At 38.2% G+C, this 27,042-nt stretch overlaps 2 protein-coding genes across 7 annotated transcripts in view; one reads left to right on the top strand and one right to left on the bottom strand.

The window, feature by feature from the left end:
- Positions 1–4,873: 4,873 nt before the first annotated feature.
- On the top strand, positions 4,874–13,122 carry LOC122846573 (thrombospondin-1-like). The gene is made up of 22 exons (XM_044143611.1): positions 4,874–5,035; positions 5,128–5,211; positions 5,434–5,993; positions 6,143–6,221; positions 6,508–6,597; positions 6,700–6,809; positions 7,135–7,260; positions 7,659–7,755; positions 7,844–8,017; positions 8,096–8,272; positions 8,353–8,526; positions 8,617–8,897; positions 8,985–9,203; positions 9,309–9,416; positions 9,821–9,980; positions 10,069–10,187; positions 10,349–10,583; positions 10,689–10,916; positions 11,002–11,273; positions 11,363–11,460; positions 11,551–11,690; positions 11,782–13,122. Exons 2-22 carry the CDS (start codon positions 5,148–5,150, stop codon positions 11,787–11,789), a joined length of 3,519 nt encoding a protein of 1,172 aa, XP_043999546.1. The 5' UTR covers positions 4,874–5,035; positions 5,128–5,147; the 3' UTR covers positions 11,790–13,122.
- Positions 13,123–14,903: 1,781 nt separating this feature from the next.
- The window catches only part of fsip1 (fibrous sheath interacting protein 1), a 36,067-nt gene continuing 23,928 nt past the window's right edge, over positions 14,904–27,042 (bottom strand). For all 6 annotated transcript variants that reach the window (XM_044143617.1, XM_044143616.1, XM_044143615.1 and 3 more), the window contains 2 exons: positions 23,115–23,267; positions 14,904–16,112 (listed from right to left, as the gene is read on the bottom strand). In XM_044143617.1, coding sequence (XP_043999552.1) covers positions 15,996–16,112; positions 23,115–23,267 — 270 coding nt within the window. In that variant the 3' untranslated portion in view covers positions 14,904–15,995. The remainder of the gene's footprint in view (positions 16,113–23,114; positions 23,268–27,042) is intronic.

A 27,042-nucleotide genomic window follows, 5' to 3' on the forward strand; every position in this document is an offset into this window, starting at 1 on the left:
ATATCAGGGAGGCCGGTTGCCAACTAAAAAGCTGTTATTACATGCTCGTCTTGGTTTTCTCTCACCTTTCCACTGAAGAACACTTGCACTTCAATAAAAAAATAAACTGCAGGGATTAACATTTGTTGGCCTGTTGTCAAGGTAAAAGTCTTGTGAAAGCTGTTATGCATCAGTTTGATAACTTTCATTGGTTGAGTAATTTATTACCTCAAGCAAAGCCTATAAACTGTCCATCATTGGATTATAAGCATGCTTTCATTATGCAGTCAGACACACAAACCTGATGTCACTTTGAAGATGGAAAAAACCAAGCAGGCCTGTTAAGCTTGGTGTGGATAAACAAAGGCATTTCTTTATTGCACCACAAGAAGTTCCAAATAAATATTTTGCACTTTTGAAAAAAAAAAAGGTTTTAAGCCCCAATCATTGGCTTTTATTTTAGAGTGACAACTAGCAATTGTTTCTTTGTTAATGTGTATTACAACATTTCTCACGAAAGTCGTCAAACTGAATACAGCAAAAAACTCAAATTTGCATTGAAACCCTTCAATTAGAGCTTGGATTAGGCACCTTTGGCAGAAATAACTGTCTCAGATTTTCCCAGTGAACTTGCCATGTCTTTTTTCTTCTATTCTTCATGGAAGAAACATTGAGGCCTAACCATACTGGATGATTACACAGCTATTTTCAGTTTTCTTCAGAAATTATCTACAGAGGAGATGTCTGAGTGGATCACTCAAGAATGTTGAGTTTCTAGAAACCTTAAAGCTGCTGCTCTGTCGGACTGCAAACTCAATCTGAGATCCTGTGAAGACTTAAGAAATGCTTTGTAGTCAGGGGTTTCCACCAAAATAAGAGTGATGTCACCATATCTGACTCCGAACATGGCATTAAAAAGGGTATACTTGCTTCCACCACCACAGAGCCCTGCAAATGCATACCTACAGGTTGAACCTTTCCATATTTTGTCACATTACTATAACAGGCAACAGTACTGTATTTTACGGGGACTTTATGAGACTGAATATTAGGGCGAAGTGGAAGAAATTACAACTGCAATTCTTTTGGAATATGTCTTTACCACTCTTTGTACATCCAGAGATTTTTTTTTTTTTTTCCTTTAAAGTAGTTGAAGCTCGTTTTGCTATAGATTCTCAGTTGGATTTAGGTCTGAACTTTAACTGGGTCATTCTCTAACACGTACATTTGAAGTGATTCTGAACCACTTAACTCTGTAGTTCCAGCTCAACATTTAGAGTTGTTGTCCCACTGAAAAGTAAACCTGCGTTTCAGTCTTAAGTGTTTTACAGTCTCTTACAGTCACAATCTTGAGTTGTTTGAGTTTTTGGGTTTGTTTCTGTTACCACTTTAGATATTTTTTTGTTAATGCTTTTATTCTTGTCTTTCTGTTAGCTCAGTGTTTTCCCCTTGATTATTGTTTATTTTGTCCTCAACTCCCTACATGTTCATTTACCTCCTTTCCTCAGCCTGCCTACCTGGTCTTTCTTCATAACTGCTCCCTGTTCCCATCCATCCATCTACCTATTTTCTTTATACCCTTGTTCCTAGGGGGTTTGGGAGGGGTGCTGGTGCCTATCTCCAGCTAACGTTCAGGGTGAGAGGCAGGGTACACCCTGGACAGGTCGCCAGTCTGTCGCAGGTCCCCTGTTCCCAAAATATTAAATCAAATGTAATAACCAATTACTCAGATGTATGCTGCTTTTTTTAGCATACTTTTATTTGTAGCCCCACTTGTGTTATTTCTCAAGTAAAAATATGTCGAAGCAGTGCTTCTCTCATTTGAGCATTCTTACCACCCACCTCCGAAATTTAGCTTAATGTTTTCCACTCCATAAGATACCCTACAGCAGTACCTGTGTAGCTTTAATTATCCTCACTATATCATAAACATAGCTGCCTGGCTTGTTTCAAGTGACTTTTCTCAGTGCTTCACTGCTGGTCTCACCGTGTTTAAAGTATAAACATGCACTTAATTGGTTAGAATTTAAACCTGCTAAGATGTTTAAATAAAACCGGTAATTTATGAAAATGCACAAACATGCAGCTATTTCCACAAAAAAGTGAAAATACAGACTAAACATTCTGGGCTAGTTCTGCCTGGACTGATCCTGACATCGTCTGTGATTAAGCACTGAAACTCCCACCTACTGACAATGTTCCTAAGCTACAACAGATGGAAACAGAAACCAGGGAACCCAGTCAGAATAAACACTTGCTATCTATGGGATGTTTTCATTCTGTCTCTCCTAAGCAGGTATTTATTAGATTTTGGCAGGTCTTTTCCCACGCTGTGAGCTCACAGGAATGCCCACAGATGTATGTGGCCGGTCACACCTACCTACGATACCTCCAGAAATCTTTTTCCATTAAACTGTCCCACCTTGATCCCATTTCACAGCCTTGAAGCCATTTTCCACTCGGATAACACTCTGACCTGTGAAACCTCGCTCCTGCTCCATCACTTCCAGCAGGCTTGTGTTTCACCAAGGTGACGGCTACATGTTGTAAATCATACGTGTCACTGAAGTACCGCTGCTAATGGAACATGTGTGCTCCTGCGTACTCCAACTGAGGAACAGGAACCCACATGTTGCGTCTGATCACGGTTAGAAGCCCACCGCCTATTTTTAGGCAGGCGACCCCCCCGCCTTAGTTTTTTCTGCACAAATCATCCCAGCGTGCAGGCGCCTCTGTGTTCTCCCGTCTTCCCAGAAGCTTTTCGTCTCAGTCACACACTAACTCTTTCCAGTTTTCCTCTGCGTCCACAGCTCCACAAGCTGGTGCGATTCAGTTAGCAAACACAAATTTTCGCAGACAAAAAAAATCACAAACCCTTATGTGGTGAAAGAAAACCTGAATAAAGCCTCTGTCAAGAAATCTGTCTTCATTCAGTGGTGGAAAAGGACAGAGGGAGAGAGAAGAGGTCAGAGGTTAAATGCCCAGCCATTGATTTTAACCCCTTGCAGAGCAGCAGCGTCAGGATTTCTAAGAAACTGGAGCATACATGGGAAGAACTAGATAGCTTCTTGGAAACTGATTTGGCAAACTTGAAGTTAATTGCTGATAACTTGCAATTATTTTCACTTTTGGGCATTAGACATGTCAGGAAAAGCTCAATCATTAAATAACACAAACACCTACTGTGATCTATGGTTGGAGGTGGCTTTTCAGAGTTTTTCAGAATTAGATTTTTTATTTTTTAGGGGAAAAAATAACTGCCCATTTTAAGATTTTGTCAATATAATACAGCTTTGCTAAATTATATTTGCCTTCTGATTAATACATTCATTAGGAATAGGACGTGTTTAACTGTCATCCTTGATAGTATAAACGATCCATATTTTAATATGAGGATTTTTAAAAGTTTTAAGTGTTTCAAAACACTGATGTAAATGTTTGTGTTTTCAAGGTAAATGACATTCTCAGCTATGAAATATGTTCAGCATAGATGTTTTTTGCTCTGGGTGGCACAGCCAAAGGGCAACACAGGGTTGTAGGAAAAAAAGATCTACAAATTTGGCCTTAAATAAGGTTTCTATAATTGTTTTACATGTCAATTCAATGGGGAATGAGCAAATCCCTGCCTTGTGCATAGCTTAGCCCTCTTTTTATCTTTTTACCATCTAATCAGTCAGACAGCATAGGAAATATTTTTTTCATTTGCTCTCTAATCTAGAACTGTACAATCAAACCAAATAGCAATGCTGAATAAAATGCTGCATAGTGTGGGAAATAGTTATATAAGTATTCACTCATTGCACAGTTTTTAATTATTTTGCTGCCATAAAATAATTGTCACACGTAATTCTGGTCAAACACCAGTCAGAAAATTTAACCGCACACTGCAATCAGCTAGAGATGCAAAAATTTGCATCTAATTCACATCTTTAAATTTTTCACTATTTAGAAGGATAATTTACCAGTTTTCCAAGGAATCTGAATTGTGTTTAATTGTATTCAAAATAAATGTTTTAGTCGTAATGTTGCTGATAAATTAAATAATGAAAACATATTTGCAGAAGGAGATCTGAGTTTATTTTTAAGCATTCTGATTATTTGTAAATGTATGACACAATTACTTCTGTAAAAGTGTTTATGTGGTATTTTGGGACCTGCACTGGGGAAAAAAAGAGACTCTTTATATTTATATTATTGAATATTCAGGTTTTAATTAATTTATTAATTTGGTAATTCACTAGCATCATCTGGGTGTACTTATATTTTAAATATTTCTTCCTTTTTTTCCAGACACACCAAAAGACCATTCCACTTCACTTTCAATCCAGTACCAGTACACTGTGTTCTGAGCTCAATGAGTCCTCTAGTGGTCAAAATATATATAACAAGATGTAAATCGTGGCATCGAATAAGCAGCACTTTTGTTAACATAAATATAAACGATTTCAGGGGGAAAATGAAAATATATGTATATGTTGAAAAAGTATATATATTTAAGATTTTTCTTACGTGTATTTTATTGAATACATGCTGAATCATCTTCCCTAAGATGTCCTAATTCTGAATCATTTAAAATTAAATAATCTTTCTCATAGTGGAATAAAACAACATTACATCATTAAATCTGTTAAAACTATAGCGTTTATCTGACCGGAAACCACCGAGCCTTGGCTTTGGTGCGTGGATCAAATATTTGTCTGGTGATGGAAATTCATCTCAGGAATGCGTCTTTTTTCTCTCCTATGTGCGTCTCGGATATTACTCTGACTGGATGTGAGGTAAGATAACAAGCCCGTCCCTTCTCCGTCTCCAGCGCTGGATTCCCATTGGTCTAACGGGAGCTCAGGAATGTCCTTTAGGCGTTTAAATAGAAGTTAAGACAGAAGCCCAGGTCAGTGGAATCAGTGGAGAAACCGGGATAAAAAGGGGAAACTTTCCAGCATTCGAATAAAACTGTTATTAAAGCTGCGAAGAAGAGGAACGGAATATACAATATCTGAAACAAGGATCTTTTTTTCTTTCCATTTTTAAGATTTTTAAACTTTTTTATTGAAAGGTTAGTATTATATTGCCATTTTTTTTTTTTTTTAATTTGAGGTTCATCTCTGGCTTATGTGTAAAGTAATTATTGTTCTTTGGTTGGAATAGGAGCTTCTTAAGATTTCAAGATGATGCTGTGTGGCATCTTTTTTCTGCTGATGCTTTCGAGTTGCGATGGTGCCAGATTGGCAGGTAAGAAGGGGGGAAATGCGCCTTTTCTCTCGTTTTTTTTTTTTTTTTTTTTTTAGATGGTGGGTGTGATATTGCTAATAATTTAAAAATATCTAAACTTAATTTAACGTGAAATGAAAACATAAACTTTAAAACCAATTTCTTCTGTGCTCTTTGTTATTTTTATACACTTAGTCTTGAAGAAAAAGAAATTAACAATGCCTTTGTTTTGATTGACTGCAGAGAGTCGCGATGATAGCAGTGTGTATGACCTATTTGAGCTGGCGAGGGTGAGCAAAAGACACAACGGAGTGAGTCTAGTCAAAGGCGCAGACCCTTACAGTCCCGCATACAAGGTCCTGAACGCAGACCTGATTCCCCCAGTCCCCGACGCCTCCTTCAGGGACCTCCTCGATTCCATCCAGGCCGAGCGGGGATTCCTCCTGCTACTTAACCTGAAGCAGTCCAAGAAAACTAGAGGCAGCCTGCTGACAGTCGAGAAGACCGACGGATCTGGCCCTATCTTCGAGATCATTTCTAACGGGAAGGCGAACACTCTTGATCTGGTCTACTCCACCGAGAGGCAGCTGCAGGTGGTGTCCATCGAAGATGCCGGCTTGGCCAATGGGCACTGGAGGAACCTCACGCTGTTCATCCAGGAGGACAGGGCACAGCTTTTTGTGGGCTGTGAAGAGATCAATGTGTCAGAGCTGGATGTGCCAATCCAAACTTTACTGTCCAGGGAGTTGGCAGATAGAGCCAGACTCAGGATTGGAAAGGGGGCGGTGAAGGACAAGTTTATGGTAAGAGGAATACATTTCTTAATAATACTAAATAGGCATTATTTAATCTTAGGCATTATATATAAACACACACACACACACATATATACATATATATATATATATATACATCCTGTTTTTTTATTTTTTTTTATTTTTATTTTTTTAAGGGAGTCCTCCAGAATGTCCATTTTGTCTTTGGAACTTCTCTAGATGCCATACTGACCAATAAGGGATGTAAAAGTGGAGGTAAGATTGAAATTACTGAAAGACAACTGCCTTAATAATGAGTAGTGGTTTTTGATATGGGTGATATGGCTTACCCAGAGAGCTATTATTAAAGGGATTTGAGTGGTATTAGTTTTATTACAATGCAGTCACATTTAGTTTATATTTCCAAATGACAAAATCCCTGGGACGGAGACAGCATTAAAAGCTACAACATATGCTTGACTGATGCTATCAATACAAGATTTGCTTATGTTGAGCTATAAATCAAAATCAACTCTTCCACTCTGCTCTTATTCACTTGTAGCTGCTTTAACCCAAATGATGACCCTGGACAACCCGGTCAATGGTTCCAGTCCTGCCATTAGAACCGATTATACTGGTCACAAATCCAAAGGTGAGATCTCTCCTCTCTTAAAAGTAATGTTAGAATTTTTACTCCACTAATAACTCTTCTTCCCCAAGAGAAGAGTTAATTCATTGGCCTATTCTTCCCCAGATCTGCAGACTGTCTGTGGTTTCTCATGTGAGGACATTACCAGCATGTTTAAGGAGCTCAGGGGACTCAATGTGATTGTTAAGCAGCTGTCAAATGAACTCCAAAAAGTGGTACGTTCAGAGAGCCATCAATGTCTTCTCTTTGCCATGATTCACTCTTTCTTTTCTAGTCTTCTGCTTTGAATTAACAGATTTCTAGTGCATACCCACTTGTCACTGTAATGGCTGTCCCCAGCCAATTTTGTTAATGAGATGCTAGTGAATACATAAATATGTTTGGCCCGTTAGTCACATTTGCAGTGCTCCGGTAGATTCCAGTAATGTCTTAATCAGTGATTCATTTGTATTGGAATCTTGGCAAAGTGAAACTTTTCCATCCTCTGTCCTAAGCAACCCCACTTCTCACTCTCACGCTCTCTTTTTTTTCTTCTCCCAGTCTACTGATAGTGAGTTACTGAAAAATCAGATCATCATCCACAATGGAGTCTGCATCCATAACGGCATTGTGCACAAGGACAAAGATGAATGGACAGTGGATGGCTGCACAGAGTGCACCTGTCAGGTGAGTGTCAGAACACTTCCAGGAATGCAACCTTTACACAACCTTGAAGTCAGCTGTCTGCTGTAATAATGTCAGAACAGTGATCAGATTAGCACCCTTCCTTGTGATTACTATTATCCTGCTTGAAAGCAATAGCATTCTGTCAGAAATTATTATTAAAGCAACATGGGGTTCTTCTAGTGAAGGCTAATCATGTGCTGTGATATTATTTTGGGCTGTTTAGCAGGACATTATTTATAAAGATCTCTGCAGGTTCTTCATAAACACAGCAGGTGTTTTACATATCTAATCAGATCCTTCCTTTCTGGAATGCAGCAATTAGACTTGGAACAAGATCAGCCAGGTCTTGTTTTGTATAGATGTTATGTTTGCACTCATTAAACTATTCTCCCATCCAGAACTCTGCAACCATATGTCGCAAAATCTCCTGTCCTCTCATCCCCTGTGCCAATGCCACTGTGCCCGATGGAGAATGCTGCCCACGCTGTGGAACACGTAAGTTTTTTATTAAAACCTATTAAATCAAAATTTCTGTCCTGGTATCTTACTGAGAATTTTCAAAACTCATGTCTGTCAATTATAGCGAGTGACTTTCCTGAGGGTGGTTGGTCTGCCTGGTCTGACTGGACCCATTGTTCTGTGACTTGTGGTCGTGGAATCCAGCAGCGTGGACGCTCCTGCGACCGCATCAACAGCAAGTGTGAGGGCACATCTGTCCAGACCCGTGACTGCTACCCGCAGGAATGCGACAAGCGCTGTAAGCTACAGAACATCATAAAACTAGTCCTTTTCCACTGCTTGAGAATGCAGTGAACTGATTGTGCATGCTTTACAGTCAAGCAGGATGGAGGCTGGAGCCACTGGTCACCATGGTCTTCATGCTCTGTGACCTGTGGCAAAGGGGTCATGACACAGATCCGTCTCTGCAACTCCCCCACACCGCAGATGGGTGGCAGAGACTGCCAAGGAGAAGGACGTCACACCAAAGTCTGCCAAATGTCACCTTGTCCCAGTGAGTTAGATACAGTCACCGAAATTTTTGAGTTATTTATTTTTTTGTGTTGAATAATAATATGATTTTCAATTTTACAGTTAATGGAGAATGGGGACCTTGGTCACCATGGGATACCTGCTCTGCAACCTGTGGTGGAGGAGTCCAAACAAGAAACCGTCTCTGCAATGATCCGATGCCTAAATATGGAGGAAAAGATTGCATTGGTGATGCTACCATGGTTCAAATCTGCAACAAACAGGACTGCCCTATTGGTAAGTGTCTAATCTTTGCACACAAGTAAAACAAAGTCCAACATCATCAAATGATATTCATCTAATGTTTAACACTATGTTTGGACACAGATGGTTGCCTTTCCAACCCATGCTTCCCTGGTACAAAGTGCACCAGTTTCCGTGACGGCTCATTTGAGTGTGGCAAGTGCCCACTTGGCTACAGTGGTGATGGGATTACCTGCACAGACATTGATGAATGCAAAGAGGTCCCAGATGCTTGCCATACTCACAATGGAATTCATCGTTGTGAGAACACTGAGCCAGGATACAACTGCCTCCCCTGTCCTTCACGTTTCTCTGGTCCCCAACCTTTTGGAAGAGGTGTGGAAGAGGCAACTGCTAAAAAGCAGGTGTGGATTGTTTGTTGTTACTATTCACTGCAGCTAGGCCTTGCACATGAACAGCTTGCATGTTTTAACCCTCTATAATTACTTTAGGTGTGCACTCCCCGCAACCCTTGCAAGGATGGTAGCCACAACTGCCATAAAAATGCGAACTGCATATATTTGGGCGTCTACTCCGAGTCAATGTTCCGCTGTGAATGCAAGCCAGGATATGCTGGGAATGGCCGGATTTGCGGAGAGGACAGTGACCTGGATGGATGGCCTAACACTGATCTGCCTTGTGTGGAGAACGCCACTTATCACTGCAAAAAGGTAACCATACCCCACATGGACAAAAATACCAAAGGGTGTTATGATCTGGGAGTACTATATTATTATGATGATTGTTTTCCTAACCTCACTTTTGTTCCTTTGTAGGATAACTGCCCCAATCTTCCCAACTCTGGCCAGGAAGACCATGACAAAGATGGCCTTGGGGATGAATGTGACCATGATGATGACAATGATGGAATTCCCGATGATAGGGTGAGTAATCTGGGAGTTTTTTCAGCCCCCAGCTCTGCTTTCCCTAGAGACCACACATAGCAATCAACTGCAGCCATCCTTCCTCTGGGCAATCGGAATGCAAAGTGCTTCAGTTTGTGTGCTTTCACCAAAAAGTCACAGTGGAAAGTCGGTAGTACAGGGATAATGTACTATAATTTTCGCATAAAGCCAGAATTGAGGATATGGTGGCTGGTTGCCCATAATTCTCTTTTGTGGATTTGGAGAGTTGGGAAAGAAAAATGCAGTGTTAAATACTTCTGTAATATTATATTTCAACCAAAGTAAAAGAAAAATGCTAGAAACACAGTTTTTCTTATAAATATAAACTCTTTCACTTATGCTCCACCTTTCCATATTATAATGTTATTTTTCCATTAAAATAGGATAACTGTCCAAGAGTGTACAACCCTGCCCAGTATGATGCAGACAGGGACGATGTTGGTGACCGCTGTGACAACTGTGTGTTTGAGGCTAATACTGACCAAACAGACACAGACAACAATGGAGAGGGAGATGCCTGTGCTGTCGACATTGATGGTGATGGTAAGCAATCTCTGCAAACTCAAACTAGTTACTTGGAAAAAAAGGCTAAGGATAAAAAAAAATAAAAATACATACTTTTCCTCAACAGGTATTCTGAATGAGAATGACAACTGCCCATATGTGTACAATGTTGACCAGAGAGACACAGACAGAGATGGTGTTGGAGATCACTGTGATAACTGTCCCCTCGAGCACAACCCAGACCAGGTAAATAACCTTTAGCATAGAATACAAAGTTTCTGGAGATGTGTCAGTTCTGGACATTGCTTGCATACCTAAAAATCATATATCCAGGATAAGAAGAGTGGTGAAAAACAAGAGCTTGTCTTTGGAAAACCTCAGCAAAAAGGAATGTGGATCTTTTGCAGGTTGATTCTGACTCAGATCGTATTGGAGACAAGTGCGATAACAACCAGGACATTGATGAGGATGGTCACCAGAACAACTTGGATAACTGCCCATACATTCCCAATGCCAACCAGGCTGACCATGACAAAGATGGCAAAGGTGATGCTTGTGACCATGATGACGACAATGATGGCATTCCTGATGATAAAGACAACTGCCGATTGGCTTTTAACCCTGATCAACTGGACTCTGATGGTAAGCTTTTAAAAAACTGTTACATTCCCTCTTATTTGTAGCGATCTAAGGATCTTAGTTCTCATTTTTTGTTTTCTTATTTCCTTATTCAAATTTTCCTTGAAGGTGATGGCCGTGGAGATATTTGCAAGGATGATTTTGACCAAGACAATGTCCTGGACATCCATGATGTTTGCCCTGAGAACTTTGCCATCAGTGAAACAGACTTCCGCAGATTCCAAATGGTACCCTTGGATCCCAAAGGCACCTCTCAGATTGACCCCAACTGGGTGGTGAGGCATCAAGGCAAAGAGCTGGTGCAGACTGTCAACTGCGATCCTGGCATTGCTGTTGGTACGTAACACACAGAGAAACATGTTGCTCCAGTTATAATTGCTATATGTAGTGGCTGCCCTAAATCATGCTCTTTCCACTTCAGGTTACGATGAGTTCAGTGCTGTGGATTTCAGTGGAACGTTCTTCATCAACACAGACAGAGATGATGATTATGCCGGGTTTGTGTTTGGCTACCAGTCCAGCTCCCGCTTCTACACAGTGATGTGGAAACAGATCACACAGACCTACTGGTCCCACACACCCACTAGAGCTCAAGGCTACTCTGGCTTGTCAATCAAAGTTGTAAATTCCACCACAGGGCCTGGCGAACATCTCAGAAATGCTCTGTGGCACACCGGAGACACCGCAGGACAGGTGAGAGCATGGTGTTTGAGTCAGTGTTTCAGGCTAAATAATTTTTTGTGGCTATTTTTACTTTAATCTTTGCCACTCTTGATTTTCAGGTCCGTACTCTGTGGCACGACCCTAAGAACATTGGCTGGAAGGACTTTACCGCCTATAGATGGCACCTAACCCACAGACCCAAGACTGGACTTATTAGGTGTGTTCAAAACCTGATTTATGTCCAAAATTGTGTAATTCTTTCACAACTTTTACAGTAGCTTACAGTATGATTGTATTTATCTTTTAGAGTGGTCATGTATGAAGGCAAGAGAATCATGGCGGATTCTGGAAACATTTATGATAAGACATATGCTGGTGGGCGACTAGGCTTGTATGTCTTCTCTCAGGAGATGGTTTACTTCTCAGACCTCAAATATGAATGCAGAGGTAAGACCATGTACAAAGATTAGACAGTTCAGGAACAATTCTCATCATTTAGACTTTTTTTGATTTGTATTTTCTTTGCTTTGTCTTCCAGATACATAATTGCACCACAGAGCCTTCTGGAAGAATGTATCAGCGTAGGCCTACATCAGTTTCAGTTTCATTTATTTGTCCTCTGAGAAATGCACAATGGAGGAAGGTTGAGCAAAGGAGATAAGGGAGAGAAAGGGACCTCAGGAGTCGAAGCCAAATAAAAAGGAAAAGTTAACTGCACAAATTGGGCGTGCAGTTCTGCTAAGAAGAAATCGCCTCTCTTTCTCTGTCTGCGCTGAGCTGCATCAGAAGAGGGCCACATTTTATTGCTTTGCACAACTGAACTGTTATTCCTCTATGGATGAGGGAGAAAAGGGAAGAGAGTTGTTCTTTTTTTATATTTTTACACTAATTTTGAGCATTAACATACATCTGCTGTGGACTGAATGATACAGTACTCAGAACAAAGAAAGTATTAAAAGACATTTTTAAGGATGGGGTAAAAGAAAAGCAGAAAGTAATCCCCTGTGAAGGAACTGTTGAGGGACTGTGGACAGTAAAGAATGACTGTTCTTATTGAAGAGAGTGAATGTTGTGTTTTTTATGCATGAGTGACACCAAAAAAGAATAGAAATGAAGACATTAATATCTGAATTTAATTATAATTTTCCTGGTGACCCCCTCACTTGGCTGCAGATACAATGTCCTGGCCCAAAAAATACTCTTCTCAGGAAAGAAAAACCGTGAGCAGGAGAACTTGGAACACAATTTGTATTTATATTAAAATTTCAATTATAGTGAAGGCCAGCTATCTTTATTCTTTCATCAAAGAGGTTTTAATTTTAGCTCCTCACTGCATCTTGCTATCATTAAATATTATGAGCAACCTTCTATGGTTAACATCCTCTAAATATATGCAGTTACTTCTAATTATGTGAAGTAGAAAACAACTGTGTCCTGCTTTCTGCACAGTGTGCATGATGGCGTGCCTGGGTTTGAGTGTTTTTGACAAAGGAGGGAAAAAAGGAAACCCTTTATGTACAAATATTACCTCATTGTTTTTATTAAGGCCAGCAATACAAAAGAAACACTTGTTTTTAGTAACAGAGTATAAATTTGTTGGCTTACTTTTTTAAAAGCAAGACTATTATCATTCATATGCTGTATATAAGATATTTTTCTAGTACAAGAAACTCGAACAGGAAAGGATTAAAAAGATGTTTTGAATATGTTTTGCATTATGTATTACTTGTGCCTTTTTGATAAATTATTCTGTTTTTTGTCATTTGTGTAGATATATGCTATTTAAATAATTTATCTCGAGGTGTAACCTCCTATGGAAGCGTTTCTATCTGTATAAACCTTTTTGCACACTGACATGAGGATGTCTTTGTTATTTTGATTTTTGTATGTCTCTTTTTTAATTATTAGTGAAACTTTTCTATAAACATTTCTACTATAGTTTCTACTCAAAGTGTTGTTTATACTCCTGTTATTGATTCTTTGTCAAGTGAACAATAAACCCTTCATAAAAAACTCTAGTTATCTTTATTCTTTATTAACAGTCACTGGTAAAGAAGCAGGTTATTCACAGAATCCTATGATCAAACATACTACATTGAAGATAAGTAGAAGAGAAAACTGTAGGTGGAAAAACTGCACAAACAAAGGGGAAAAACAAATGAATGCTTTTCCCTTCCACTTAATTTTTCCTTTATATGACTGGATAAAATGCAGTGTCAACAGACACCTTCTTCGTTATTAACCTTTTTGATGTAATAATGACATAGAAATTATTACTAAACAAAAAACAAAACTACTCCACTCAGGGGGCTCCTTGGTGGCCCTAAGTGGCTGCTTCATTTGCTTATGCCTTGGGCTGGCACTGGCTGCAAGCCATAATCTTCAAAATTAGCAAAAGTGTGCACTTGAAGTAAGTCACTGCCTATTAATTTTTGAAATATATAAATTTTACTTTTTGAATAAAATTACTAAAAAATATATTTTTTCAACAATATGATTTATTGAGATGCACATGTACATGATTTTGAACTCATACCTGCTCAGATCAGGGTATTTTCAATGGTAAAGGAGGGGAACATTGGCGTGTCATGCAATTGGTATGTGCTCAGAGTCTAAAAAGGCCTTTGTAAAAAGGAGTGTCTTTTCTAGTCTGCTGCAGGGAATCTCAAAATGAAGTATGACCCACTTAAGGACCACATTCATTCACATCTCACACATTACACAGATATCTCTGAACACCTACAAACAGCGGCACCCATTCAAGAATTTCTCATTGCAGCAACAAACTCTCAAATGTTTTAGAAGGGAACCTGATTTTTTTCTCTGGAATTCCACCAACTAGATGGGAATTCACCACAACACTCCACCAATATCTCATCTACAAGCAGACATCCAACAGCTACTTTAAGTCTATCACAGAAAGAGCTGTTATCTAAACCCCAGACAGTCTCAGTTGGCTGTGCGTCTCTCTTTACATTAGTAGTGACCTCATTCTTGCCGTAGTGAGCTCACTGGGTTTCCATTACCAAAAATGAGCAGTATACCGTTTCTACTATTCTGGAAACTTATTGTGTGGATTACATAGAGAGAGCATAAAGGCGGGCAAAAAATATTCACATCAGATGGAATAAAGACAGAACGTAAGGGTCTGTTTAAAGTCCCTGGCAGGTAGTTTAGCGCTGGCATCTCAATATGACTGAACTTGTTCATTTTGTTAATGTTTTAGGTCAAGTGGAATTCTTGCCATTGCAATGGGGTCAGAATGTGTTTCAGAGGTGAAGAGTGAGATGAACATGTCTGTAGGTGTTTGAGTGCCAGACTGGGAGAAATACAAAGCTTCCAGGCACACATCAGGCAGGTGCAGAGAAAAAGAAACAAAAAAACACTAACTCTCATCAATAGCTTCTGAAAAATTCTTAAAAACTATAACAAAAGCACCATTGAAAACACTGCTGTCTTAACAGAGGAGTGGATTTAGATTAAAATAAAGCTCCCGTGGGATCCATTTTCTCAAGCTGTTATTAATCCAAGACCTTTACCAAGATTATAAGTAGATGTGGGAATGATTGGCATGCTTTTAGCTGAACTGGAAAAGCCCATCACCCTGATGAAGCCCAAATCAACCCCGTTCCATAAATAATAAAACTACAACCATAGACATAAATTAAAATATTTGTTTTATTGCATATTATAACAGTTCAGTTATAACAGACTGTCAGTGAAATGTCCTTTACATCATACTACGTTTTCACCATGACTTATACATTTATCAAAATTGTGGATAATTCCTGCAGGGTGTTTGAGAACTCTTTTACGATATACTAGTATGTAATGTTCCTCAACAATGTTGATCTTTCACAGGATTTCTACGCTGAGATTGTGTTGGAAGCATATTTTTGCCCGGGCTGCTGCATGAATGAGCTTGGTCACACCTCCAAATTGTGCATTGGCTGAATACCCAAAGTAAGATGTTTTTAATACTGGACATACCTATGACACTGTCTAGGCATAGTCCTGGTATCATGTTAAGCAATGATTAAGAAGAAGAAGAATTCAAAGAAGAAGAAAGAAGAGAACATACAAGTTTCAGAGAGTTTATTCTATAATTAAACAATAGTGGCAGGACAGGTCATAAAAAATAACTTCCAGTTTCAGAGCCTCAGTGTGATCAGATCATTGTGAAAAACAGACTCTGTACATAACTATCCCCCTCATACACTGATAAGCTAAAGGAAGCCTTTTCAGTGACAAGCTGGTGCAGGAGCAGAAACCTCACATTTACACATAAATCCCATAGATTGTAAAGCCACATCTTTGTGTGAATGTGATACCAGTGTTGCTAAGTGCTGATATAACACAGCCAAGGACAGGAAACTGGAAGAACCTAAAGAGGTATCATGACTGTGTTCATGAAGTGGTTCTACAAATTAACCATGATCCAGTTTGTGTGCAGCTGCATCTAATCACTAGAGTTAATGACAGCAGTGTTAATTGTATCAACTTAGGTTGATACAGAGAGTGCCTCAGCCACTGTTTCCTTGAGGAGAACATAAATTACAGCAATGGACTGTAATTCAGCCACATGTGGAACACAAGAACACCATTAGAGCAAAAAAAAAAATGCTTATAAACCTTTGTAAATATTTGTATTTCCATTCATTTGTAATAGTTTATGAATGAGTTCATTGTAGAAAACAAAACCAAGGTGATGTGTTTTGGAGGCAGTAATTCACATGGACAAGATGAATGTTTTTAATGTCCTGATGGCACGGTTTTCTTCCTTGGATTATTCTGGCTCCGACTCTCTGTCCTCCTGCATTCATCCAGCAGACAAAGCAACTGCTCCTCAGTAAGGTCTGCTGACTCATTCTGCAATATAAAAAGATGCACATACATAAATCTAAAACATGTGTTAGTTTAAATCCAAAGTGCTACTTCTGTGTGCATGTGAAAGCAAACACAGTATTGCATCTGTAAATGTCCCAAGATCCACATCTTGTCAGTCCAAAGGAACAAAGCTCAAAAGTGAAGACAGAATAATTCCCCGGCTAAACTCACAATATTCTCCAACATCCTGACCTAATTTTTGCTTAGAACAGTTTTGCTGGACTCCAAATGGACAAATGTAAATAACGTCTTGCAACAGTGCATGACCTGACAGAAGATTGGCACGTCACAGAAACAAATTGATATGGTTCTGCTGTCCCATGTGCTTAGTTGGAAAGTGTTTGGAGGGGGAAAAAAACAAAGCATTTTTACTTGGATGAAAGTAATGTTTTTTTAAAGATAAGTCTGACTCCTCACATGCTGCCTGCTTTGGACTGAATGTGAGACCAAGACTGAAAGCCAACCTTCTTGAATTTGATTCAGAGGAAGACCTAAAGTTGTTCTTGGGGCTAATGCGTCATCTGGCAGCTGTCATTTTTGTACCAAAGTTTCTCGCTGTGAACACATGCAACTCCTGAATTTACCTGGACATGAGTCGTCACAGACGGTTCCCAACTCCTGGTGTGATCTTTGTTTTAACAGCTGTAAAGCCTCAGTCAATTTATCTCAATAATATCAACTAAGTGTCTTTCTTAAGATGAGAGTTATGACTGAAATGTATCCAGAGAAGCAAAATGTTAACATCTTTGAATGGCAATCATCATCATTCTCTCAGCATGTTTGCTTGTGTTTCCAGCTGTCGTCCAACACTGAACAGAATGTCCCTGGCTTTAAAGTAAGGATGTCCTCACCCACTTCTATTTGTAAGGCTCAAAGCCACTGATTAGGACAGGGGTGGGGAAGAGAGGTTATATTGTTTTTAGGTCATGGATGGAAATATGTTTCAAAAGTATTTCACTGGAGTGTAATTTGAACATTTAAAATTAATATCAGGAGCGTAAATTGGATATTTCTTTCTGTTTTAAGACAATTATGTATAGATCTATAGCTTTTTTCCCCATCTTCAGAAAAATATGACACCTAATTGATTGTTTCCCCATTTTTGCCTCATTCTACTGTGTAACTTAAGGCAAAAAAATTAAAATAAAATCACTTTCATGTGTCTCAGGAACTACTAGTTCCCTTTTAGTTGGAAGTAACAGTGAGCATCCATCATTTGTCATCCAGACCACCCTGTGAATTTCTCCAGCTCTTCATCAAAGACCGGTTACTGAGAGATGTACATCACCTAGACAAAACAATCCACTTTTAAAGTCCAATGGTGGGTTGAAAGATGTAAATTCTAATCCGGCCTTGTGATGACTCTCAAGTTACAAAGATGAACAATATGATCATATATCAAAAGCTCAAGCATGGACAGTTGTTCTCTGGCAAGAATGTTTAATAACAAGGATGTGTCTCTCAAGAGCCATAAGCAACCATATTGCAGACACATTAATTAATTTCTCAGAGACATTTCACAAACATTTACCCAACACCACAATGTCAGCAGTGATCAAAATTAACAAACCACAACTGACAAACTCATCAACGGATTCGGACAAATGAATTGTAGTTGTGAAAACGCCCTAAAGAATCTTCAAAAGCATCATGCCCTGATCTAAACAAATGCAAGCGAAGATGGGAAACAAAGTCACTGACATTGTTTAATCTGGAAATAGTTGCAAAGTCATTACAAAGGCTTTGGGACTCCAGAGAACCACATTAAAGCCACAAATGGAGAAAACATGGAAGAGTTGGTGTACAAAAATTATTCCAGGAGAACATTAAACACGTAACAACTCAAGCACTTTAAAACTCACTTGCATTAGTTAAGGTCAGTGTATAACTCAACAGGAGTCTGGGCAAAATTGTTATGGTTTTCAAAATGCAATAAATTTATCAACAAGGGTATTGCTTATGTTGGATAGAGATTTTTGGAAAATTATTTTGTGGAATAACGAGTGGAACGTTTGGGCAAAGTGTGTCACTTTATATTATTTCAGAAGAATAATATTACCAGTTGAAACTGGTGGTGGAAGTGAGATTGTCTGAGACTGGAATACTACTTCAGGGCATATCGCTTGATGGGACCAAGATTTCTGCTCTCTAACAAAACATGCGATAGAGAAAAGGGTAAAAAAGGAGTGGTCCTAAATCTAAATGAGATACTGTGACATGACCTTAAGCAGACCTGTCTTGTCAGAAAACCCAGCAGTCCTCCACATACAAGTAAAACAGTCATTGCCAGTTATCAGAAACAACAGATGGCAGATAATTGGTTAAAGGGGCAATTACTTTTTCACAAAATTCGAGATTAGTTTAGATTGATCATTTAACTTGAAAAATATGAACGTAATCAAATACTGTTTTGATTTTGCCCAGACACAGTACTGCTCACCTCTCTTCAGAAGAAGTGGAAAATGTGAAGAGGAACTGGCTGGCGGTACAGATAAAGAATTACTTTTTTACCTCTTACTCTGGCTGCTTCCTCTTCATGTTGATGATCACTTATTTCACCATGGCAACTACATAACATGAAGCTAGGATCAGTTCAATAGGTTTGTCAATGTTTAAGGACCAGTACTTTATCAGGCTGTTCCAAATTGTAAAAACTGAATCACTTTAAATTTTTTCAACTTTTTGTCTTTAGTTAGAAAACATATAAAATATGTTCATTCCAGTGACATCTGCCATGAACATAAAGTGTTCCAGCTTTTTAACAAAAAAATAAATAAAAAAATGCAAAAAAAAAAAAAAACTATTCAATTTGAAAATAATGTAAAAATCATATTTTAAAAATCCTGGGGAAGGTTCCATCCCAGTCTAACAGCCCCCATTATCAAACTGATGCTATCAGCCCAGCTCAATTTTACACAGAACTTTTCAAGTTAAAATGATATCAGGTACCTACTCAAGCTGATTCGAGACAACATCATCTCCAACTCAGTACCATTCATCATCTTAGCACCGCAACCTACATCCTCATGCACACTTTTCTTGATCTCCTCTCAAAAGATTCCAGGGTCCAAAAATCCCAGCATAGAAAGCATCGGTACAGTTTTGACTTGCCGTTCCCAGGTCTCCCCCCTTGAATGCGATTATAAATTATAAATCATGACATATTTTTGAAGACAAAACCTGCTTGATAGTCACGCATTCCCTTGAATGAAATTATTTACTTACAGTGTTGTAGCAATCTTTTCACAGGAGAATGCACTGCAAGCTTATTTTGTGAATAATCTTAAAGGAATGGACTGAATGGAAGCCTTCTTGCATTAGAGGACAGCTGGCCTTCGGACCTCTTTCTGATAAGCTCAGGTATGTGACTGAAGTAAAAGCTCTTAAAAGTGGAACAGCCCACACTTGTGCTGGCCTGGTGCTGCATCACATGCGTGTGCGTGGTGTAGCTGACTGTGAGCTGTGCAGAGCCGGTGGTCCTCTTCCAGGCAAACAGCTAGAAGTCAGAACAGTCCTGTCTTTGTTAAATTAATCTTCTCTTGAAAAACTGAGCCCAAACAGTACGATCAAGTTTCTTTTTTTTTTTTTTTTTAACGGATGGGTCAATAAGATGTTTTTTGAGTACATTAAATATTTTTTGAATGTGTCTGGGTATCCAACTGCACCTTGAAAGAATTGCTTGCTAGATTCTGAGTGATATTGGTGTAAATAACACTTATAGTAGCATCACTGATAAAGATACTGGTCTGATTAAAATAAGGCTGCCCTGCCAGAACGTCTTTAGTTTATGGTAAAAGTTTGAGTTTCCTTCCTTTTGTAGATGACACAAGAATGCACCCACATGAATTTGCAGGAAGAATAGAACCATAAGAGCTTTCAATGCATTTTCATCAACTAAAAGTGGTTATGTCAAATAATCTTTACCTATACTTCCAAAAATATTTCAGCATATCAATGTATAATTTTACTTCTTTTTTTCCCTGGAAATTGTGCAACAAAAACAAGAAAACAATAAAAAGCAAGAGGTGATGAGAGATTATTCCCTTGGCTCCAAGTTGAAGTTCATTGCAAAAAGAATAATTGGGACAATTCAATAGCCAATTGAATTGAACTTTGCTCAACCCAGTCATAGGGGCTCAACTAGACTATGATTGGGTGCAGAAGTTGTTACTGTGTGAAGAAAATTCAAAGTTTGCAGAGTCACGCTTTCTGAAATGAAACCATATTCTCTATGAAAATTTTGGCACCCTTTAGGAAATATATGTGTGATACATGCAAACATTATCAACTGCTACTATAAAAGCCAAAGAAAATTCCAAAAATATCATTAAATCATTAAATATTAAGTGTATCTTACATTTAATAGAACAGAAATGTTGCTTTAGGATAAAATATCTCATATCAAAGTACTTCTAAAAACTGCAGATCGTAAAAAAAGTGAAGTTGTGTAAAAAGAAGTCTTTTTTTGTACAGGCTCAAAAAATTATTAAATCCTTAAAATCATATAAAAATCTTATATAACAGGTAGAGTCAGTATTCAGTAGTAAAATACAGTAAGGCAGTGGTAGAGTTATGGATGCTATACAAATCAACTTTATGAGTACACTGCAGCTGTGTGAGGCTGCTTTAAGAATGCCCTCACAGACAAATTCTGAACTAATAAATCTTTTCACAGCCTCAAAACAAGCCCGCTGGCACTAAGAATACATGCTGTCAGTGAACAGTTCATCCCCAAGTCACTCACTGGGTTCAGTCAATTGGTGAGTGACTCACAGCTGAATGTAAATAGTGTGCAGCTAGCAGACTGGTGGTTTTGATGTATCGTGACAACCATGAAAGAACAGTTTACTCAAATGAAGTGTGGGCATGTTAGCTAGAAATTCCATTTGTTGCTCCTTATTTAAGCCAGAAATAATTCCTGGCTGCACAGTATAATGTCTTTTGATGTAGGGGTGTAGCAGCCACTTATGTCTGTCAACACCAAACTAACAGTGTGCCTCTTTAATGTTTAAATTAGACATACATGCATGTGGTTCACCTGTGAATTAAGCCAGTGTTATTTAGCAAACAGTGTTTTTAATAAGTATTCAGGCACCTTCAATCTGACCGCTTTACAGTTACAAACTTGAACAACTAGCAGTATGATTTTATGTGAAAACCTGACACCATGTTGTTGGATAATTTTGATATAGAAGGAAAATTATACATGGTTTACAAATTTGAAAAGCTTCAAACTTGCATGTACACGCCGTCACCCAGATTCAACACTTATCGCGTTTTAAGATATGCCTCTACCAGCTTTGGATATCTAGACACTAAATATTTAGACCATTCTTTTCAACATTTCTCAAAAACGGTTAAAATGCCTGTCTGTGAATATAAACATTTCAGATCCCCTATACGTTCTGAACTCTGATTAAGCCGTTCTTCATGACAAATTTCTCCATTTTGAGCTTCCAAAACTTCTGCCTGTATTTTTAGGGTCCTGATTAAAGATGAACTTACCCACAACTTGAAGTCCTTTACAGCCTCTAATCATTTTCTTTTTTCAGGATTCCCCTGTATTTAGCTCCATAAATCTTTCCAGCAGCTGTACCAACAGCATAACCTTGCCATCAACATGTTTCGTCGTGGGATGGTGCATTCAAGGTGAAGATAGAAAGTTACATTTTGATCTCATCTGACAAAGCATCTTCTCTGTCTGTCATCTCTGTTCTAATAATCTTCATGCATATCACTGTTTTGCTCCAAACTGCAGTTACCTCTGTTCAATACAAATTTATCTCATGGTTGACCATACACTTTGATTAGGTAATGCTGAACTTTCTGGCTCTGTTTATGCCATTTCTCTGTAGATTTGCAACCAGGCTATGTTCATTACTCATTATTTATGGAGGATTCACTGAAAAATGCTCTAGGATATTTTGCCCTGCTTTTGATATCATCACAACCTTATTTCTGACCTCTCTGATGTGTTCTTTGGTTGTAATTAGGCTCTTTATCTACTAATGTGGTCAAACAAATTTCTGAGGTCTTTAAAGTACTAATGAGTTAATAGTGGCGACAGTGGTAGAGGTTTGTCTGTGGGTTGTTGGTTTGATCCCCGGTCCATCTGCCTTTGTTCTTATGACCTTGGGCAAGACACTTTTTTTGAATACAAAAAGAGTGCAAATCAGCAGTTTTTCTGCAACTATTTTGGAGTTATGTTACACAGAAAAATCCATGAACAGATAATTCAGTGAACAATGAACTACAAATAAGCCAGGTCCACTGTATAATTTTCCTTTAACATCACAATTATGTATGATTTTTTTATTTGTAACATAAAATGCCAATTAAAGTTTTATTTTCGCAATGTGGTCTAAAAAAGTTAAAGGGGTATGGATACTTTTGCAAGGCACTGCACAAAGCGATGAACCCCAATGACACAATAAAACTACTAAATTTATGCCCAGTGTTTTCTTCTTCTCTACACACCAGATTCAATGTTCTAAATGCCAGTGCAAGCAGAAATCAGTTTTAGTATCCACCTTTGTTCTCGGAACATTCTTGTTTTGTGACTTTAGCTACAGAGTTTGGAGAAAAGACCTCTGGTTGTAACTCTACAGGCAGCTCTAAAAACCAGTCAGTTTAAATGTTTCTAGGGGAAACACTGTAGGGAAGACACTGGACATCAACAAAGAATGCTAAAGAAACAATAAAACAGTGGGGAAATGAGGCATCCAGAAGAAAACATGCATGTCTGTTATTGTGGCTATGAGAAACCTGAGTCTATGCAGTTGGGAATGAATACAAATGTGATTCCATCGTCCCCTCAAACCAGAACAAGGAATGAGCTATGTGTACGTGCTTGTACTAATTTGTCACAGGTGTAACTACAAGCACTGAGTGGTAAAATTCACAACAAAAGCATTCTTCAGATAGAAGTGATAGAATATATACAATGTGTTTGTGCGTAAGTGATTGAGGCTACATTGAGCTCACCGTCATCTCCTGGCCAACACCCAGGAACTCCAGCTGCTGCTGGATCTCTTGAAGCCGTGTCTCCAGTTCTCTCCTCTCCTTTATATCCTGCAGGACCTTCTCTCCTGGCTGCTTGTCCCAATCCTGTTTCCAACCAATCTTGGAGCCAAGGCCCTTGATACGCAACAGACACAATTAGTTCTCACAAGGAAGAAACACCTCATCTCACATGGGTGCACTTTGAGTGCACTCAACCAACAGTGGGCACTTTGAGCACTTAAATGGGCATAAAGTTGTATAATAGTTCACCACATTGAGTTCATGTGAAATTTTTCCATTTCTCCATGATTCCTAAAGATGTTGGGATTGATTTAAACTAAAGTTTAACAGCTTTCAAGAGAGACCTTAGAGCAGAACCAGAACTAAGAAAGTTCTGTTAAAACCCACTTAGGATTCAAGATAAATCACAGATTTATGAGAATAAGGTCAGCAGTTAAAAGCAAGCAGCATCCAAAGCAAGCTTTGAAAATAGGTCAGAACAAAATAAAAGAATCCCACATGGAGTACAATGAACTGACAGATTTTAACTGAAAAATGTGACTTCATGACTACCACACCATGGTAGTCATATTTTTTCTTTGCCACGAACTTTAGTCGTCAGATCAAACTCAGTCAAACGGACTCGGCAGGCTTACAGGGGAATAAAACACTGATTCCCTGCCAATAATGTCAGCAAATGCTAGTAGAAGATGAAGAAAAACTAAATGATTCCAGAGAAATGAATAAATGTTTGCCAAATAACCATCTATTCAGAAATTTCTAATTACCCAATTTTGGAAAAATGTGATCCACTTGCCATTGCATGGGACATAATGTGAGTCAACTGAGGCCATTTAAATTACAGTTGAGCCAACGATCCAGTGAAAGTTAGAGATTCGGTAACTGTAAGCATGAAAGTTTGATAAAGGGGGAAAGACAAAGATTGCCAACACTCAAATTGGAAATTTTAAGTTTACACAAAATAACACAATAATGGCTATAGAAGAAAATAATGAAAGAAACTTTGATCTGTAACCGAACACAGATTGCACACTTTGAAATTTCAAAGAACATCTCAAGAATAAATAATGTAACCGCATTTTTTAAGAAATAAAAAAACAAGTAGCTATATTGGCTTATTTGAATTAGTCAATAAAAGTATTTAGCATTTTTGTGTTAGTGTTTAGAATTTTTTAAAGTTGATTTTACCTATCTCAAATTGTTTTAGGTGTTTAAATTCTTTTCAGTAAATAGCCTACATCTAAAAATGTATTTGGTTTCCTCAAATTTCAACTGTTTAACATGTCAGGCTCAACATTATAAACGCAAATTATTTGTACAATAGAAGATATCCATAATGAAAGAAAATCTGATGGTGAGACTAAAACATTTTTTGAACTTAAGGTTAATTGTGCATAATACAATTTAAAGAGACTTTTGCTGGTTCACTTTATCTCATAAACAGCTTTGAAATATATTGGAGCAGAATACGAATGGTGCCCACAAAGCACTGGTTTCAAATTAAACTGGCTGTTTTGATATTGACATGTTTTGTTGCTGTACCTTCTGACCTGAGTAGAGCCTATATCACCGTAAAGCTTCATATTAAAAGAACAATGCTGACATAATTTATTTCAAATACATTCTGTCCTTCAAACAAGAATAAAATATTGACTAAATATAAAAATACATAACTGTGATCTAAAGGAGGACAGAGACAACAGACTTGCCAAGCTAACCAAGAAAATATGATAACTTAGGACTCTCTTTCACACATGTTCACTTTTGGCTTTAGAAATTCCCAGGAGGAGACAACCAATGCTTAAGGCCTCACCAAAAAATCAACAGCTGATGTAATGTGGTTCTACTGTGTCTTTGACCTTCAGTGTTTCTTAAATAGTCCAGAAGCTCTGATCACTACTGAACAACACATCAGAAGCAAATGTGGGTTATAGAGTATTATAGACTATAATTTTGGGTCATATTTTGACCTAAAAAATAAAAACTATAGCAGCTGAAGAGAGGTGAAGAAAACAAATAAATTGTTGAGCTTGAGGACTCTGCAAACCACAGGATGGTTCTGGAGTGTCAGATCAGCGCCGTGTGGTTAAAAATCTCTATCTGCCTTGGTTAGTCTACATGGCAGGCAGACGTATGCATGATCTAATAATGATGAAATTGATGGATAATTCATTGAATGTTGACATCTCAATAAGAGCTTGCCTATGACATAATGGTAGGTTACTGAAGATGCCAGCATCCTGCGGACTTTACAAATTTAACTGCAGAAAGTCTAAATAAGCTATGACATATTTATGATGAGATGTAGTCCTAGTTAAACCCACGGTGGAAGGGGAAGGGGTGTTTAGCAAAGTATTCAGAGCAGACTGAATGTTGTTGCCCATGTTATAAAGCAAAATAGACAATCCAATTTAGTCACCTCATGCACTTATATAAATCAGTTTTGGACAACAGAAAGGCACCAAAATGATAAAAGAATATCCAAAAGAAAAACAAAACTGTCCATAAAAAAATAAAAAAAAAACTGTGTGTGGCCTCATCTAGAGGTGGCCTCTGTCTTCTATCCTGGAAATAATGACAGCTTCTATCCTTGGAGTCTCTTTAAGTGGTCGTTCCTGGAGCCTTTTGGGAAAGTCTCACTCATCCTATATGGCACAAGCCAGGACCACAACAGGATCAGACTCATGTTATGCACCAGAGTGAGAAATACAGGGTTTCCAATGAGGAAAAATAAAAATTAAAGTCTAGCTTTACCACTATCCTCCCACCACTAAATGCATGTTGCTAAAAAGGCTCAAATCTCTGCAAGAGAAAGTTTATTTAATTTGGAAAGAACAGCTGCCCTACCTCTCACAAAATATAAGCTGGAAACATAAAGAGAGTCTGCAATATTTAATGATAATAAAGCCAGCAGTTGGTCTTTATGACTCTGACATATATTTTTGGGAAAGTTAGCACATAACGAAGTCCAAAAATAGTACTTAAAAATCTTGGCTAATCGGCCTTATGATTTCTGCACAGCAACAATCTTAAAGGAATATGAAAGCAGCCGAGGCAGAAAATTGAGACATTTAGATAAGCAAATAATCACCATAAATATTAAAAAAGAAAACCAAGAGGTTGAGAGTTTATGCTACAAAATTACTCCAGCCATAAGTGCGTCTGTCTGTGAATTATGGTGCTTTAGATTTAATCCTAATATCAGTATGCCCAAGTTAGTAAAGAAATATTGATGTACAAAAAAATCAGACAGACAAAAAAGACAGAATAAAGAAAAAACCAAAAGGGAAAATTATGTTGTAAAGTTCTCTAAATATGAAACAACTTTACTTATTTACAAATACAACTTATTCATACAACTTAGTCTCAGTGAACATTGTTTAATCCATTATTGGGTAAGGCTGTACATATGTGTTAATCAAAGAAGCAGAAGAGTGACCTGTGGTAATTCAAGAGGAACTGAAGGGATCCACAGCTTTAGTGAGAGAATCTGTCAAGAGGACAAATATTAGATGAGTCATCCATAGATCTGGATTTTAAGAAAGAGAAGAAAGCCAATGCTGTAAAAACAGCCATGAGAGGTCCAATATGGAATTTGGTACAAGTCATGAAGGGCACACAGCAAACATGGAAGAAAGTTCTTTGGTTAGATAAAACTTTGACCTTTCGCTTTACATTCAAACGACTACATTACAAAAACAATCACTGGAAATTACCTAACACATCCCAACCCCACAGCAAACAGTAAGTGACAGCAGAGTGCTGTGGGTCTGCTTTTATTCAACAGGACAGGAAAGTTGATCAGAACTGGTGTAAAGCACAAAACACCACCAACTGGTAATCACATTAAAGGTTAGATGTTGACAATATGTTTATATCATCTTCAGTC

The sequence above is a fragment of the Gambusia affinis genome, linkage group LG16 (assembly GCF_019740435.1).
Source record: "Gambusia affinis linkage group LG16, SWU_Gaff_1.0, whole genome shotgun sequence".
In the NCBI taxonomy this organism is placed as follows: Eukaryota; Metazoa; Chordata; class Actinopteri; order Cyprinodontiformes; family Poeciliidae; genus Gambusia; species Gambusia affinis.

What these genes read in the sequence shown, in the direction of transcription:
- LOC122846573 (XM_044143611.1), top strand. Translation starts at nt 5,148, where the DNA reads ATGATGCTGTGTGGCATCTTTTTTCTGCTGATGCTTTCGAGTTGCGAT. An exon ending in TACTGGTCACAAATCCAAAG is followed by an intron (nt 6,598 to 6,699) that starts GTGAGATCTCTC and finishes ATTCTTCCCCAG; the next exon opens with ATCTGCAGACTGTCTGTGGT. An exon ending in GCAGGAATGCGACAAGCGCT is followed by an intron (nt 8,018 to 8,095) that starts GTAAGCTACAGA and finishes CATGCTTTACAG; the next exon opens with TCAAGCAGGATGGAGGCTGG.